This window comes from Piliocolobus tephrosceles, chromosome 5, assembly GCF_002776525.5.
Source record: "Piliocolobus tephrosceles isolate RC106 chromosome 5, ASM277652v3, whole genome shotgun sequence".
In the NCBI taxonomy this organism is placed as follows: domain Eukaryota; kingdom Metazoa; phylum Chordata; class Mammalia; order Primates; family Cercopithecidae; genus Piliocolobus; species Piliocolobus tephrosceles.
In genome coordinates, this window is record NC_045438.1 from 132775417 (window position 1) to 132790217 (window position 14801).

The 14801-nt window shown below is 40.2% G+C and overlaps 1 protein-coding gene and 1 long non-coding RNA gene across 3 annotated transcripts in view; one reads left to right on the forward strand and one right to left on the reverse strand.

The window, feature by feature from the left end:
• SLC26A8 (solute carrier family 26 member 8) overlaps positions 1–14801 on the forward strand; it is an 80240-nt gene that overhangs the window by 8009 nt on the left and 57430 nt on the right. For both annotated transcript variants that reach the window (XM_023212633.2, XM_031935649.1), the window contains one exon: positions 4747–4886. In XM_023212633.2, the coding sequence (XP_023068401.1) occupies positions 4747–4886 (140 nt within the window). The remainder of the gene's footprint in view (positions 1–4746; positions 4887–14801) is intronic.
• The window catches only part of LOC111542971, a 14131-nt gene continuing 3269 nt past the window's right edge, over positions 3940–14801 (reverse strand). The window contains exons 2-3 of the long non-coding RNA XR_002731711.3: positions 5989–6067; positions 3940–4967 (exon numbers count right to left, since the gene is read on the reverse strand). This is a non-coding gene — a long non-coding RNA (uncharacterized LOC111542971). The remainder of the gene's footprint in view (positions 4968–5988; positions 6068–14801) is intronic.

Sequence of the window (14801 nt, forward strand, 5' to 3'; positions counted from 1 at the left end):
CACTGCAACCTCCACCTCCCAAGTTCAAGCAATTCTCCTGCCTCACCTCCCGAGTATCTGGGACTACAGGTGCACGCCACCATGCCCGGCTAATTTTTGTATTTTTAGTAGAGATGGGATTTCATCAAATTGGCCAGGCTGGTCTTGAACTCCTGACCTCACATGATCTGCCTGCCTCGGCCTCCCAAAGTGCTGGGATTACAGGCATGAGCCACTGCTCTGGGCCAAGATGGTGCATATTTTCATCTATGTTTCCTTCTATGAATTTTATAGTTTTAGCTTTTAAATTTAGGTCTTTGATCCTTTTTGAAGTAATGTTTGTATATAGTGTAAGGTAAAGGTCCAGCTTTATTCTTTTACATGTAGATATTCCATTTTCCCAGGACAATTTGTTAAAGAGATTGTCTTCACCTAGTAAATGGTCTTGGTCAAATAATTTTTTAATGCATAAAATAAGCAGGATTATAAGGAAAACCAGTTACATTGAAATACAGTTATCTAAATATCAAAAATACCAAAATTCTGTTATTTAATAATATGGGTCTAATAACTACCATAATTTCAAAGTAGTGATGAATGTAACTAATATTTCAAGATCTCCTTAGCAATTGTAATATATATAGAAATGTTTGTGATTTCTACTGGTGACAAAGTCAAGTTCTGCTGATACTACTGTGGTTTGTTGCCAACATTCATAATTGAAGGAAATGCTAAAGAGGTTAGTGAAGTAAAGATATAAGTTCTCTGACATAACTTCACATATATCCCCAAATACTATCTACAGACCCCTTGGGGGTCCACAAACCTCAGGTTAAGAATCCAGGCCGGGTGCAGTGGCTTACACCTGTAATCCCAGCACTTTGGGAGGCTGAGGCGGGTGGATCACTGAAGTCAGGAGTTTGAGACCATCCTGGCCAACATGGTGAAACCCCGTCTCTACTAAAAATACAAAAATTAGCTGGGCTTGGTGGCATGCGCCTGTAGTCCCAGCTACTCGAGAGGCTGATGCAGGAGAATCGCTTGAACCTGGGAGGCAGAGGTTGCAGTGAGCTGAGATCATGCCACTGTACTCCAGCCTGGCAACAGAGTGAGACTGTGTCTCAAAAAGAAAAAAAAAAAAAGAATCCTTCATGATCTACATCATTATAGCAATCGTAATTACTCAAGTTGTCATCACTCACACTCTGAATTTATTAGTCCTTCTTGTCCCCTGGTTTATCACCCACAATTGGCACGTGCTGGTATGTTGGCATGTTGGTGACAATTGTGGAAGGTCCCTACACAGCCCTGATGCAGACTGTCCCTTCCTTGAGACATTTTCCTTTGTCCACATCCTGCCTTTTGTAAGTTGTGCTCTTGGATGTCCCTCTCTAGTCCTCTCACTTCCTCTGCTCCATGATGGATCTGGGGACATGTGCCAAAGAGGGTATTTGGGGGCAACATTGGCTTTGTCCCTATAAAATGATGGTCTTTTCCCCTAACTTTACCCTCATTATAAAAAATTATTCCCAGTGAAATTTCAACCTAACTCCTTTCTACCTTTCTTAGACTTGCCATCCAGACACTTAAATCTGACCCATTCTGCCTCCCATAAGCTTTCTAGCAACTGTTACTCCCTAGTTCTAAAACATACGGTTCTCTCCACTTCTGAATTTTGACCAGAAAGGTAGCACAGCACAGTAGTTAAGATTACAATTCTGGCTGGGCGCAGTGGCTCATGCCTGTAATCCCAGCACTTTGGGAGGCTGAGGCTGGCAGATCACGAGGTCAGGAGTTCAAGACCAGCCTGGCCAACATGGTGAAACCCCATCTCTATTAAAAATACAAAAATTAGCTGGGCATGGTGGCGTGTGCCTGTAATCCTAGCTGCTTGGGAGGCTGAGGCAGGAGAATTGAGACCAGAATGCAGAGGTTGCAGTGAGCTGAGATTGCACCACTGCACTCCAGCCTGGCTACAGAGTGAGACTCCATCTCAAAAAAAAAAAAAAAAAAAAAAAAAAAGCACAATTCCGAAGCCAGGCTGCCTGATTTTGAATACTAGTCCTGCTGCTTCTCAGCTGTGTGACCTTAGGTAAGCTATTCAACCCTGCTGTGCCTCAGTTTCCTTATCTGTAAGATCAACATGATAATAGTACCTGCCTCATAAAGTGACTATGAGATTTTAAAGAGTATTTGTAAAGCAACTAGGAAATAGCACTAGATAAATGAGGTTTTTTTTTTCTTTTTTCTTTTTTTTTTTTTTTTTGAGATGGAGTATTACCGTGTCATCCATGCTGGAGTGCAGTGGCACTATCTCAGCTCACTGCAACCTCCACCTCCCAGGTTCAAGCGATTCTTCTGCTTCAGGCTCCCAAGCAGCTGGGACTACAAACCTGGCTAATTTTTGTATTTTTAGTAGAGATGGGGTTTCACCATATTGGCCAGTCTGGTCTCAAACTCCTGACCTTGTGATCCGCCCACCTCAGCCTCACAAAGTGCTGGGATTACAGGCGTGAGCCACCGCGCCTGACCAGTTTTTTAATGTAAATAAAATAATATTTTAACCCCATCTCTTTCTTTCTACAGAAAACCTCGTAATATCTTTCCTCATTTTCTTCCTCTTTAACAATTGCAAATCCCCCCTCTTATCAAAATCTCCTCTGTGCTTTCATTTTGATTCTTCTATTTCTCACTTTTAAGATGTCTTAACTGAAATCCAGATTCATGTCTAAATGCTAATACTATTTCCCCATCAGCTTCAACTTCCATTCCTCTAATTCCCTCCTTAGTTCCTGTCACTCTTAAAGCCTCATCACTCCATGTCCATTGTATTTTTCACCACGGGGAAGAGCTTTGATGACTTTGCCTTGGGTGGCTGGCTGGTCTTTCCCTAAGTGACACACAGAGAGGAAGGGAGACTGAACCAGGTGAAGGAACAAACTGTTCCAGTGTCATGCTCTACTCTCCTCCACAGAGGCTCATAATTAGAAACAGCATACTTTGTACACCTGCCACACACCCAGGGACTCTCCTCAGAACAGCAATGTGATGTTCCTTCCAAACCAATGGTCTTGCTCATGGCTGTCAAGCAGCATTTCACAGCTGCCAATAGGTAATTTGGAGGCAGGAGAGTGGCTAGAACACTGAGCTAAAATCAAGGACCTTGTTTCTAGCTCCATCTCTGCTCACACTTATTCCTGTGACCTTGGTAAAGTCATTTTTATTTGGCATTAATTACCTTAGCAATAGTAATGCCCATAGTTGTGAGAGTAAAACATATGTAAAATTACTTCTTGTCTGAGCACACACTTCAGCCCTGACTACGTTAAAGTTATATTTGTTATTGTAGTCAAATCCCAATTATCTAGCTCAGTTTACATACGAAAAATCTTCATACTTTTTGCTTTCAACCCATGCTAAGATCTAAATAACAAAAAGCAATTTAAAATCAAATTGGTTTTCCTGGTTGATTAATGATGATTCTGTCATTTTAGATGATCTGAAAGTTAAAGCAGGTTTTCTCAATCTCAGGATCATTGACATTTTGGGCCAGAAAATTCTTTCTTGTGAAGAATTGGTCTGTGCATTCTGTGCTGTTTAGCCTCTACGCACTTGCCAATTGCAAGAGTCAAAAATGTCTCTGGGCCAGGCACGGTGGCTTATGCCTGTAATCTTAGCACTTTGGGAGGCTGAGGCGAGCAGATCACCTGAGGTCCGGAGTTTAAGACTAGCCTGGCCAACATGGTGAAACCCCACTTCTACTGGAAATACAAAAATTAGCCAGGCATGGTAGCATGTGCCTGTAATCCCAGCTACTCAGGAGGCTGAGGTAGGAGAATTGCTTGAACCCGGGAGGCAGAGGCTGCAGTGAGCCAAGATTGTGCCACTGCACTCCAGCCTGGGCGACAGAGCAAGACTCCATCTCAAAAAAAAAAAAAAAAAAAAAAAGTCTCTGGAGATTGCCACATGTACACAGGGGAACAAAACTGCATCTAGTTGAGATCTACTGGACTAAAGGATAATAAAGTCTTATTTTATAAAGTTGTTTCTTTACATAACTAAGTCCTTAAGCACAGGACTTCATATTCTGTATTTTCTACTAATTTCTACATGTCACAAGTCAAGGCCAGACAGAGTAAATGTTTGGTAAAAATTTTAGTGCCATGCTCTCCTCTCCTCCACAGAGGGTCATAATTAGAAAGAACACACTTTGTGTACCTGCCTCGCACTTGGGAACTCTCCTAATTGGGAATGACATGAATGTGTTAACTGCCCTTCCACCTATCAATGTCACACCTCAAAACACTGTCCTTGTCAAGAGAAAACAACAGCAGTCCATTTTTCTCCTGGAAAATTGGTAGGTTTAATTCTTCCCAAACATCCTATGAAAACACAGAACTGATTACATGCTGGACGTGTATGGCTTAGTTCTTGACATATACATAGCACTTGGTTCTGAAGCTAAGGTGATTTAGTCCCCCAGGGAACATGTGGCGATGTCTGGAGACATTGTTGTTGTTAGCTGTCACAGCTGAAGGAGGGAGTTCTACTGATATCAAATGTGTAGAGATGAGGGATGCTGCTAAACATCCTGCAATGCACAGGACAGCCCAACAACAAAGAATTATCTGGTCCAATATGTCAAACTGTCAGTAGTGCTGACAAGACTCTGCTTTTTCTTGGCTATGTGGGCCAAATGCCTTTTATTGGCTATGCAGGCATTTTCTTTGGAGAAACTAACCAAGTCTTTGCTCTTCTCTCACACAGCTGCTCATGGCACAGGTTCCTACGATGCATGCTTACAATCTTTCCCTTCCTAGAATGGATGTGTATGTATCGATTAAAAGATTGGCTTCTTGGAGACTTACTTGCTGGTATAAGTGTTGGCCTTGTGCAAGTTCCCCAAGGTAAGGAAGATATGAAGCCTGTTCATCCAAAGACAATGTATCAGACCTTGTCTACATGCCCAGGGTAAACAATTACTTGTGCTAGATGAATAGAAAAAAAAATTGAATTTTATTCACAGCATTACCATTTGTCCCTTATCTGCCAGACTTCTAACGTCTCCAGGGTGGTTCCAAAAGACTTGGTTTAATTTAGACCCCTGAATGCTTTCCACAGTACTTGTAACATCCACTCTTTGTTATTTTTTTCCTTAACTAGTTATTTCATACTCATGACTATAATACATCTCACTTGGCATTGGTTTTATCTAGAAAGGGGAAGGATAGGCTGGGCACAGTGGCTCATGCCTGTAATCCCAGCACTTTGGGAGGCCAAGGCAGGCAGATTGCTTGAGCTCAGGAGTTCCAGACCAGCCTGGCTAACATGGTGAAACTCTGTCTCTACAAAAAAAATACAAAAATTAGTGGGGCCTGGTGACTTGTGCTTGCAGTCTTAGTTATTTTGGAGGCTGGGGTGGGAGGATTACCAGAGCCCAGGAGGTTGAGGCTGTAGTGAGCAGTGATCACACCACTGCACTCCAGCCTGGGCAACAAAGCAAGACCCTGTCTCAAAAAAGAAGAAAAAGGTAAAGGATAGGAAACACAGCATGGCAGCATCTCTCCAGCAAGTGACAAGCAATCCAGTGCCCACTCTTTGGTCTTCCAAGTAGCAGTTCAGATGTAAGACAACAAGATCACACAGATAGGTGTGGGAGCTTATCTGGGCTTTACAAACTCGTTTCCCGAATAGGAATCAATAACTTTTGTAACAGTTCCATAAATATTGCTTCCAGAGTCCCACAAGGGACAAGTCCAGTTGTAAGAGTCACTATGCTCAGAGAATCCCAAAGGTAGGGCTTCCAACTGGATATATCTTTCATTCACAGTCCTCTTGGTCCAGCTGGAGTATACTATTTGGGCTCGTTTTTACCATAAGCAATTCTGCCTGGTAACACAGTTGCCATTCTACCATTATAAAGTTTCCAGGGAAACAGAGCTAGAAAGTTAACCCAAGATCAAATTCATCCTCAAAAAATAGAATGGGTTTTATAAATCCTTTACTCACAGTAGTTAGTCTTTAAACACCTCCATTTCTCTATTTTTCTGAGGCCCAGCAGGCAGGGTTGAAGCTTGTGATGGGCAAGCTGTGGATAGCACAAAAGAGGTCAAGAACATAAACAAGTTGTGGCTGAAATCCAACTCTAGTACAGCACTGTTAACTGGGGAAAACAGATGACTTTTTAAATCTTTATTTACTTATTTGTTTCTAAATTATCAAATAATAAAATTGGCTTTTTTTTCCCTTTTGGTGTATACTCAGATTGATTTTAACACACATGGCTGGGACTGATGGCTTATGCCTGTAATCCCAGCACTTTGGGAGGCCTGGGCAGGCAGATTGATTGAGATCAGGAGTTTGAGACCAGCCTGGGCAACATAGCAAAACCCCATCTCTACTAAAAATACAAAAATTAGCTGGGCATGGTGGTGTGCACCTGTAATCCCAGCTACTTGGGAGGCTGAGGCAGGATAATTGCTTGAATCCAGGAGGTGGAGGTTGCAGTGAGCCAAGATTGTGCCACTGCACTCCAGCCTGGGTGACAGAGCGAGCCTCCATCTCAAAAAAAAAAAAAAAAAAAAACACGCAGATATAGATTTGTGTAATCACCACCACAATCGATGCAGAGCAGTTCCATCACCTCCAGAACTCTCATGCCATGCTTTTAAAGTCACATCCCCCTGCCGATCTATAACCCTTAGCAACCATTGATCTGTTCTCTAGCACCATAATTCTGTCTTTTTGAGCACATCATATAAATGGAATCATACAGTATATAAATTTCAAAGGCTGGCTTCTTTCATTATGCATTATGCCTTTGAGATTCACGCAAATTGTTGTGTGTATCAATAGTTTATTTTTATTGCTTAGTAATATTCTACTATACGGATATATCAGAGCTTTTTGTTAATCCATTCACTTGTGAATAGAGATTGTGTTTCCAGTTTTGGTCTCTCACAAATGAAGTTGCTATGAACATTCATGTACAGGTTTTGTGTGAACATAGTTTTTATTTTACTAAGCTGGAGCTGGATTGCTGGTCACATGGTACGTGTATGTTTAACTTTATAAGAAACCACCAAACTGTTTTCCAGAGTGGTTTTTGCTACCATTTTACATCCCCACCAGCAAAGCATAAGAATTTCATTTCCTCCACATCGTCATGAGCACTTGATATTGTCAATATTTTTAAAATTAAACTTTCTATTTTGAGATAATTATAGATTCACATGCATTTGCAAGCAACAACAGGTAGAACCCATGTACCCTTTACTCAGTTTCCCCAAATGGTAATATCTTGCAAAACTATGGTTCAGTCTCACAACCAGGATATCAGCATTGTTTCAGTCAAGATAGAGAACACTTTCACCACCACAAAGATCCCTCAAGTTGTCTTTTGTTTTTGTTTTGGTTTTTTGAGACAGTCTCCCTGTATCGCCCAGGCTAGAGTACAGTGGTGCGATCTTGGCTCACTGCAAGCTCCACCTCCCTGGTTCACACCATTCTCTGGCCTCAGCCTCCCAAGTAGCTGGGACTACAGGCGCCTGTCACCACACCCAGCTAATTTTTTTTTTTTTAATTTTTTTAGTAGAGATGGGGTTTCACCATGTTGGCCACAATAGTCTCGATCTCCTGACCTTGTGATCTGCCTGCCTCAGCCTCCCAAAGTGCTGGGATTACAGACGTGAGCCACCGCGCCCGGCCAAGTTGTTTTTTTATAGCCACCACTACCTGCCTCCTGTCCTTATCGCCTCTTAATCCCTAGCAATCATTAATACGTTCTTCACTTCTACAATTTTAACATTTCAAGAAAGTTATCTAAAGGGAATCATACAGCATATAACCCTTTGGTATTGGGTTTTTCTCACTCATAATTCTGTGGCGATTCATCCAGATTATTGTATATATCAACTGTTTATAACTTTTTAAAATTAATTAATTTATTTATTTATTTATTTTTGAGATGGAGTCTCACTCTGTCACCCAGGCTATAGTGCAGTGGTGCTATCTTGGCTCACTGTAAGCTCCACCTCCCAGGTTCACACCATTCTTCTGCCTCAGCCTCCCGAGTGGCTGGGACTACAGGCGCCCACCACCATGCCCGGCTAATTTTTGTAATCCACCCACCTTGGCCTTCCAAAGTGCTGGGATTACAGGCATGAGCCACTGCACCTAGCCATAACTTTTTATTTTTGAGTAATAGTCCATGGTATAGTTAAACATTTACCCACTGAAGGATATCTGGATTGCTTCCAGGTTTTAGTATTACACATATAGATGATATGAACATTCATGTGCAGGTGTTTTTGTTTGGTGGTGGTGGTTGTTGTTGCTGTTGTTGTTGTTGTTTTTGAGAGGCAGTCTCCCTCTGTCACCCAGGCTGGAGTGCAGTGGCACAATCTCGGCTCACTACAAACTCTGCCTCCTGGGTTCAAGCAATTCTCCTGCCTCAGCCTCCTGAGTAGCTGGGATTATAGGTGCACACCACCACGCCCAGTTAATTTTTATATTTTAGTAGAGACAGGGTTTCACCATGTTGGCCAGGCTGGTCATAAACTCCTGACCTTAAGTGAACACCCGCCTTGGCCTCCCAAAGTGCTGGGATTACAGGCATGAGCCACAGCGCCTGGCCTCATGTGCAGGTTTTTAAAATAAATGTTAAGTCTTCATTTATCTGGGATAAATGCTTAGGAGTGTAGTTGCTGGAGTATATAGGAGTTGCCTGTTGCCTTTTTTCACCAACCTGTTTTCCAGAGTGGCTTAACATATTACATTCCCACTAGCAATCTATGAGTGATCCAGTTGCTCTGTATCCTCACCAACATTTGATGTTGTCACTATTTTTTATTTTAGCTATTCTGATAGTCACGTAGTGATATCTCATTGTGGTTTTAGTTTGCATTATCTTAATGGCTAGTGATATTTAACACCTTTTCATATGCTAATTTCCATCTGTTATTTTCATAAAATGGCTCTTCATGTCTTTTGCCCATGTTCTAGTTAAATTCTGTTTTTACTATTGAGATCTGAGCATTTTTTGTAGATTCTGGATACTAGTTATTTTGTCTTTCAGGTTTTGCAAATATTTTCTCCCAGTCTGGAGCCTGCCTTTTCATACTCTTAACAGTCTTCCAGAGCAAAAGGTTTTGATTTTGATAGTCTCATTTTTAGTATCTTTTATTTTAGCCATTCTAAGAAGTATGTAGTGGTATCACATCATTGTTTGAATTTGCATTTCCCTAATGTTTAATGAGGTTGAACATCTTTTCATGTGCCTAACTTGCTATCCTCACATCTTCTTTGAAGGGTCTGTTCAAGTACTTGGCCTATTTTTCCATTGAGGTTTTATTTCTTTCTTGTTGTTAATTTTTGAGCTTTTGTTTTGTTTTTAGAGATAGGATCTTGCTCTGTCACCCAGGCAGGAGTGCAGTGGTGTGAACATAGCTCACTGCAGTCTGGAACTCCTGGCCTCAAGCATCCTCCTGCCTTGGCCTACTAAAATGCTGGGATTACAGGCATGAGCCACCACGCCCGGCCTCAACACCATTTTTAAAGAATATCCTCCAGTGAATTGTTTTCGCACCTTTGTTAGAGATCAAATAGGCATCTTTTGTGCGAGTCTCCTTCTAAATTCTCTTCATTCTGTTCCACTGATCTATGTATCTATCCGTTTACCAATACCATGTCTTGACAGTGAGTTTTAAGGTTGGGTGATATGCTTCCTCCGGCTATTTTTTTTCCAAAATTGTTTTAGCTATTCTTCCATATTCATTTTATAATCAGCTTATCTAAATTTACCAAAAAAGGTTTCTGTTTAGATTTTGATAGGTATTCCATTAAATCTACAGATTATTTCAGGGAGAACTGGCATCTTTATTATGTTGTCTTCCAATCCACGATTATGGTGTCTCTCCATTTATTTAGGTCCCTTGATTTCTTTCATCAGCCTTTTGTAGCTTTCAGCATACAGATCCTACATGTTTTGTTAGATTTGTGCCAAAGTATTTCATTTTGGGGGTTTAAATGATGGTTCAGTCTCCAATTATTCATTGTTTGCATATAAAAATACAATTGATATTTGTGTGTTTTTCTTGTATCCTGAAACTCCTTTATTAGTTCTAAGAATTTTTTGTAGATTCCCTGGAATTAAGTACATTGACAATCATGTCATATGTTAATAGGGACAGTTATGTTTATTTCTTTTTAATATGAATGGCCTTTATAACTTTTTTTTTTTTTTTTTTTTTTGAGACGGAGTCTCGCTCTGTCACCCAGGCTGGAGTGCAGTGGCCGGATCTCAGCTCACTGCAAGCTCCGCCTCCTGGGTTTACGCTATTCTCCTGCCTCAGCCTCCTGAATAGCTGAGACTACAGGCACCCGCCACCTCACCCAGCTAGTTTTTTGTATTTTTTTAGTAGAGACTGGGTTTCACTGTGTTAGCAGGGATGCTCTCGATCTCCTGACCTCGTGATCCGCTTGTCTCGGCCTCCCAAAGTGCTGGGATTACAGGCTTGAGCCACCATGCCCAGCCCCTTTATAACTTTTTATTGTTTGTTGTACTGGCTAAGACTTCCCATAGTATAAGGATGGTGATAATAGACATTCTTGCCTTGTTCCTGAACACAGGGAGAAAGCATTCAGTCTTTTTCCTTTTTTTTTTTTTTGAGACAGAGTCTCACTCTGTCGCCCAGGCTGGAGTGCAGTGGCCGGATCTCAGCTCACTGCAAGCTCCACCTCCCGGGCTCACGTCATTCTCCTGCCTCAGCCTCCCGAGTAGCTGGAACTACAGGTGCCCACCACCTCGCCCAGCTAGTTTTTTTTTTGTATTTTTTAGTAGAGACAGGGTTTCACCGTGTTAGCCAGGATGGTCTCGATCTCCTGACCTTGTAATCCGCCCGACTCTGCCTCCCAAAGTGCTGGGTTTACAGGCTTGAGCCACCGCGCCCAGCCAGCACTCAGTCTTTTACCACTAAGTATGATGTTAGCTGTAGGATTTTTGTTGATGCCCTTTATTAGGTTAGGGAAGTTTTCATCTACTCCAGTTTGCTGAGAAATTTATCATAAATGAATGTTGTATTTTGTGAAATGCTTTTTTTTTTTATCTATTGATATGACCATGTGGTTTTTCTCTTTATTTGTTTAATATGGCAGGTTACATTAACTAATTTTTTTGAATATTGAACCAGCCTTGCATTCTCAGAATAAGAGAGTATTCACACTAAGTTACCATATGTCTAGTTGCATTCCTGCAAAAAGAAATTTTCATGTGACAGCTACAACCAAAATGGCCCATTTGTATTAATATAGTCACTTTACTTCTATGAAAAAAATTTCTAGTGTATTCCTATGGTGCTGCAATGAGACAGCTAACTCTTGGAACTGATGCGTTAACTACGAGCCCCCTATCAGTTTCTACTTATATTTAAATAAAGACCAAAGTTGGAGGATATCCCATTGCTAAATTAGCAAGCCATCAGTATAATCTTGTATCAAAACAAGAATGACATAAGAGTAATATCTAGCATCCACCACAACACCTAGCACATAGTAGGTATTCAAAAGATATTTGTTGAATAAAAATGATTACATAGCTGGTTATGGTAGCTCACACCTGTAATCCCAGCACTTTGGGAGGCTGAGGAAGGTGAATCACTTGAGGTCAGGAGTTCGAGACCAGCCTGGCCAATATGGCAAAACCCTGTCTCTACTAAAAATACAAAAAGTAGCCAGGTGTAGTGGTATGTGCCTGTAATCCCAGCTATTCGGGAGGCTAAGCCAGGAGAATTGCTTAAAGCTGGGAGGCAGATGCTGCAGTAAACTGAGATCACACAACTGCATTCCAGCCTGGGCAACAGAGCGAGACTCCATCAGAAAAAAAAAAAAAAAGATTACATAGCTATGTGAATGAATGAATCCAACCAGCTCTTTTTTTTTTTTTTTTTTTTTTGAGATGGAGTCTCGCTCTTTCGCCCAGGCTGGAGTGCAGTGGCACGATCTCCACTCACTGCAAGCTCTGCCGCCTCCCGGGTTCACGCCATTCTCCTGCCTCAGCCTCCCTAGAAGCTGGGACTACAGGCACCTGCCATCACGCCTGGCTAATTTTTTTTGTATTTTTAGTAGAGACGGGGTTTCACCGTGTTCGCCAGGATGGTCCCAATCTCCTGACCTCATGATCTGCCCACCTCGGCCTCCCAAAGTACTGGGATTACAGGCGTGAGCCACCACGCCCGGCTACCAACCAGCTCTTAATACTTGATTAATGGATTGAATATTAGTTTAATTGATGTGAATAAGATAATTTGTAGTGTGAATAATTCAAAAATTGTACTTACATTTGAATACCTAATGACAATAATTTTATTCAAATGAAACAAAAATACTCTATGATGAAGACCTTATTAAAAAGGTGCTGGATCTTCCTTACAGTAGAATTCCAATTTACAAATGTAGAATTAAAGAAGAAAATACAAAATCACCTTTATGAAAATACTACAGTAATGAAATGTATGTACAGTACAGTAATGTATGTACAGTACAGTAATGAAAGGCTGATAAAATGCTACAGTAATAAGATCTACCCAGTGGATGCTAAAACTAGTGGGTGAAAGTTTGCAAAACTAAGAAACAGTATTTGCATATTTTCAAAGTATCTCCCTCGAGATATTTGTTAACTACCCCACTACTTTACAATAGAAGACCTAGGAGAAAATAGCTTAACTAAGTGATCAATGTGAGCATCACCAGTAGTAAAATATATGGATATTACGTATCATGTGATATGATATAATAAGAAAAATACAACATCATTTCTGTAATATTCTTGCCAAAAGTGTATAACCTTAGTACAATCATGAGGAAATATAAGACAAACCAAAATTGAGGAGTATTTGACAAAATAACTGATCTATTAATACTCTTTTAAAGTGTCAAAGTCATGAAAGACAGGTAAAAATTAAGGAACTTTTATAGATTGCAGGAATAAGGGGAAATAACAACTAAATGAAATGTGAGGCTCTGGATAGAATCCTAGAACAAAATGAAAGACATTAGTAAAAATACTGATGAGATTCAAATAAAGTTGTTAATTTCTAATGTTAATTTCCTAGTTCTGATCAATATATTATGACTGTATGAAATGTTAACTTAGGAGAAACTGTGAGGGGGATATATGGAAACTGTATTATTTTTGTAACTTTTCTGTAATTCTAAAATTAGTTTAAAATTTTTGAAAATTTTAAGGTGTCGGGAAGTTTGGAAATTTTAATTCCCTCTGTTTCACTATGGCCTAAGTTTAAATGAGGCTAGACAACTTAATTCTCAGATTGCTAACCTAGTAATTCTCTTACCTTCCCAGCATTGGTTAGTTATTTAAAACCATAAATTTCAAAAGATTTTCTCTTCATGCTACACGTTGCTTTTCAAGAGTAAATGGGGGCCAGGCATGGTGGCTCATGCCCGTAATCCCAGCACTTTGGGAGGCCAAGGCAGGCAGATCTCTTGAGCTCAGGAGTTCAAGACCAGCCTGGGCAACACGGTGAAACCCTGTCTCTACTAAAATAAATAAATACATTAAAAAAAAAATTAACTAGGTGTGGTGGTGCAAGCGCATGTAGTCCCAGCTACTTTGGGAGGCTGAGGTGGAAGGATCACTTGAGTCTGGGAGGTCGAGGCTGCAGTGAGCCAAGGTCATAGCACTGCACTCCAGCCTGGGTGACAGACACTGTCCACAAAAAAAAAAAAAAGTAAATGGGGCTATTCAAAATTATGATGGAGTGCATACTCAGTATATTAAAGCAAGAAAAAGAAATACAAAGTATAAGAATTATAAAGGAATAAAGCTTCATTATTCACAGATGACTTTTTATGCAAAGAATTCAAAACAGTATAAAGAAAATTAATATGATTTTTTAAAAGCAAAAAAAGATTTTAAGAAGGCATAAAAAATAAAAGAAAAACAAAATAATAAGATTTTATGAATGCTGCTGGATACTAAATCAGCATATAAAAATCAATTATGCTTAGGCGCAGTGGCTCATGCCTATAATCCTAGCACTTTGGCAGACTGAGGCAGGTGGACTGCTTGAGCCCAGGAGTTCAAGACCAGCCTGGCAACATAGTGACACTCTGTCTCTATGAAAAATACAAAAAATTTGGTTGGGCATGGTAGTGCATACCTATAGTCCCAGCTACTTGAGAGACTGAGGTGGGAAGATTCCCTGAGCCTGGGAGGTTGAACCTGTAGCGAGCTGTGATTACACCACTGCACTCTAGCCTGGGCAAAAGAGCAAGACTCTGTCTCAAAAAAAAAAAAAAAAAAAAGCAGAAATAAAATTGTGTTCAGTATAACTCTTAATATAAAGTTCAAAATGGGAGCAAATTAAACTATATTATATAGGGATATGTACACTACTGGTAAAGAAAAGCAAAGAAATTATTATCATAAATGCCAAAATAATCCTTCTGTGGGGAGAGGTGGTGTTGTAATCAGACCTAGGTGGTAGTTATGTGGGCGTTTGTTTTATAAATATTAAGTAAGCTTGACATCTATTAATCTATTTTAATGCATTTTCTACATGCATGTTATATTTCACAATAAAAATGGAGATTACTTAATTACCAAAACTATTACTAAAGTAATTAGAGCAATTAAGACAGTACAATATTGCAGAGATAAACAATTAAGCCAATGAAACAGGAAAAAGAGTCACACATACATGAATCACACGATGTGTATCAAATATGTCACTACAGAGACAGGCTTTTAATGACAAATGATGTAAAACACTTGGGTCTCTATACAGAAAAAAACATTTCAGGCC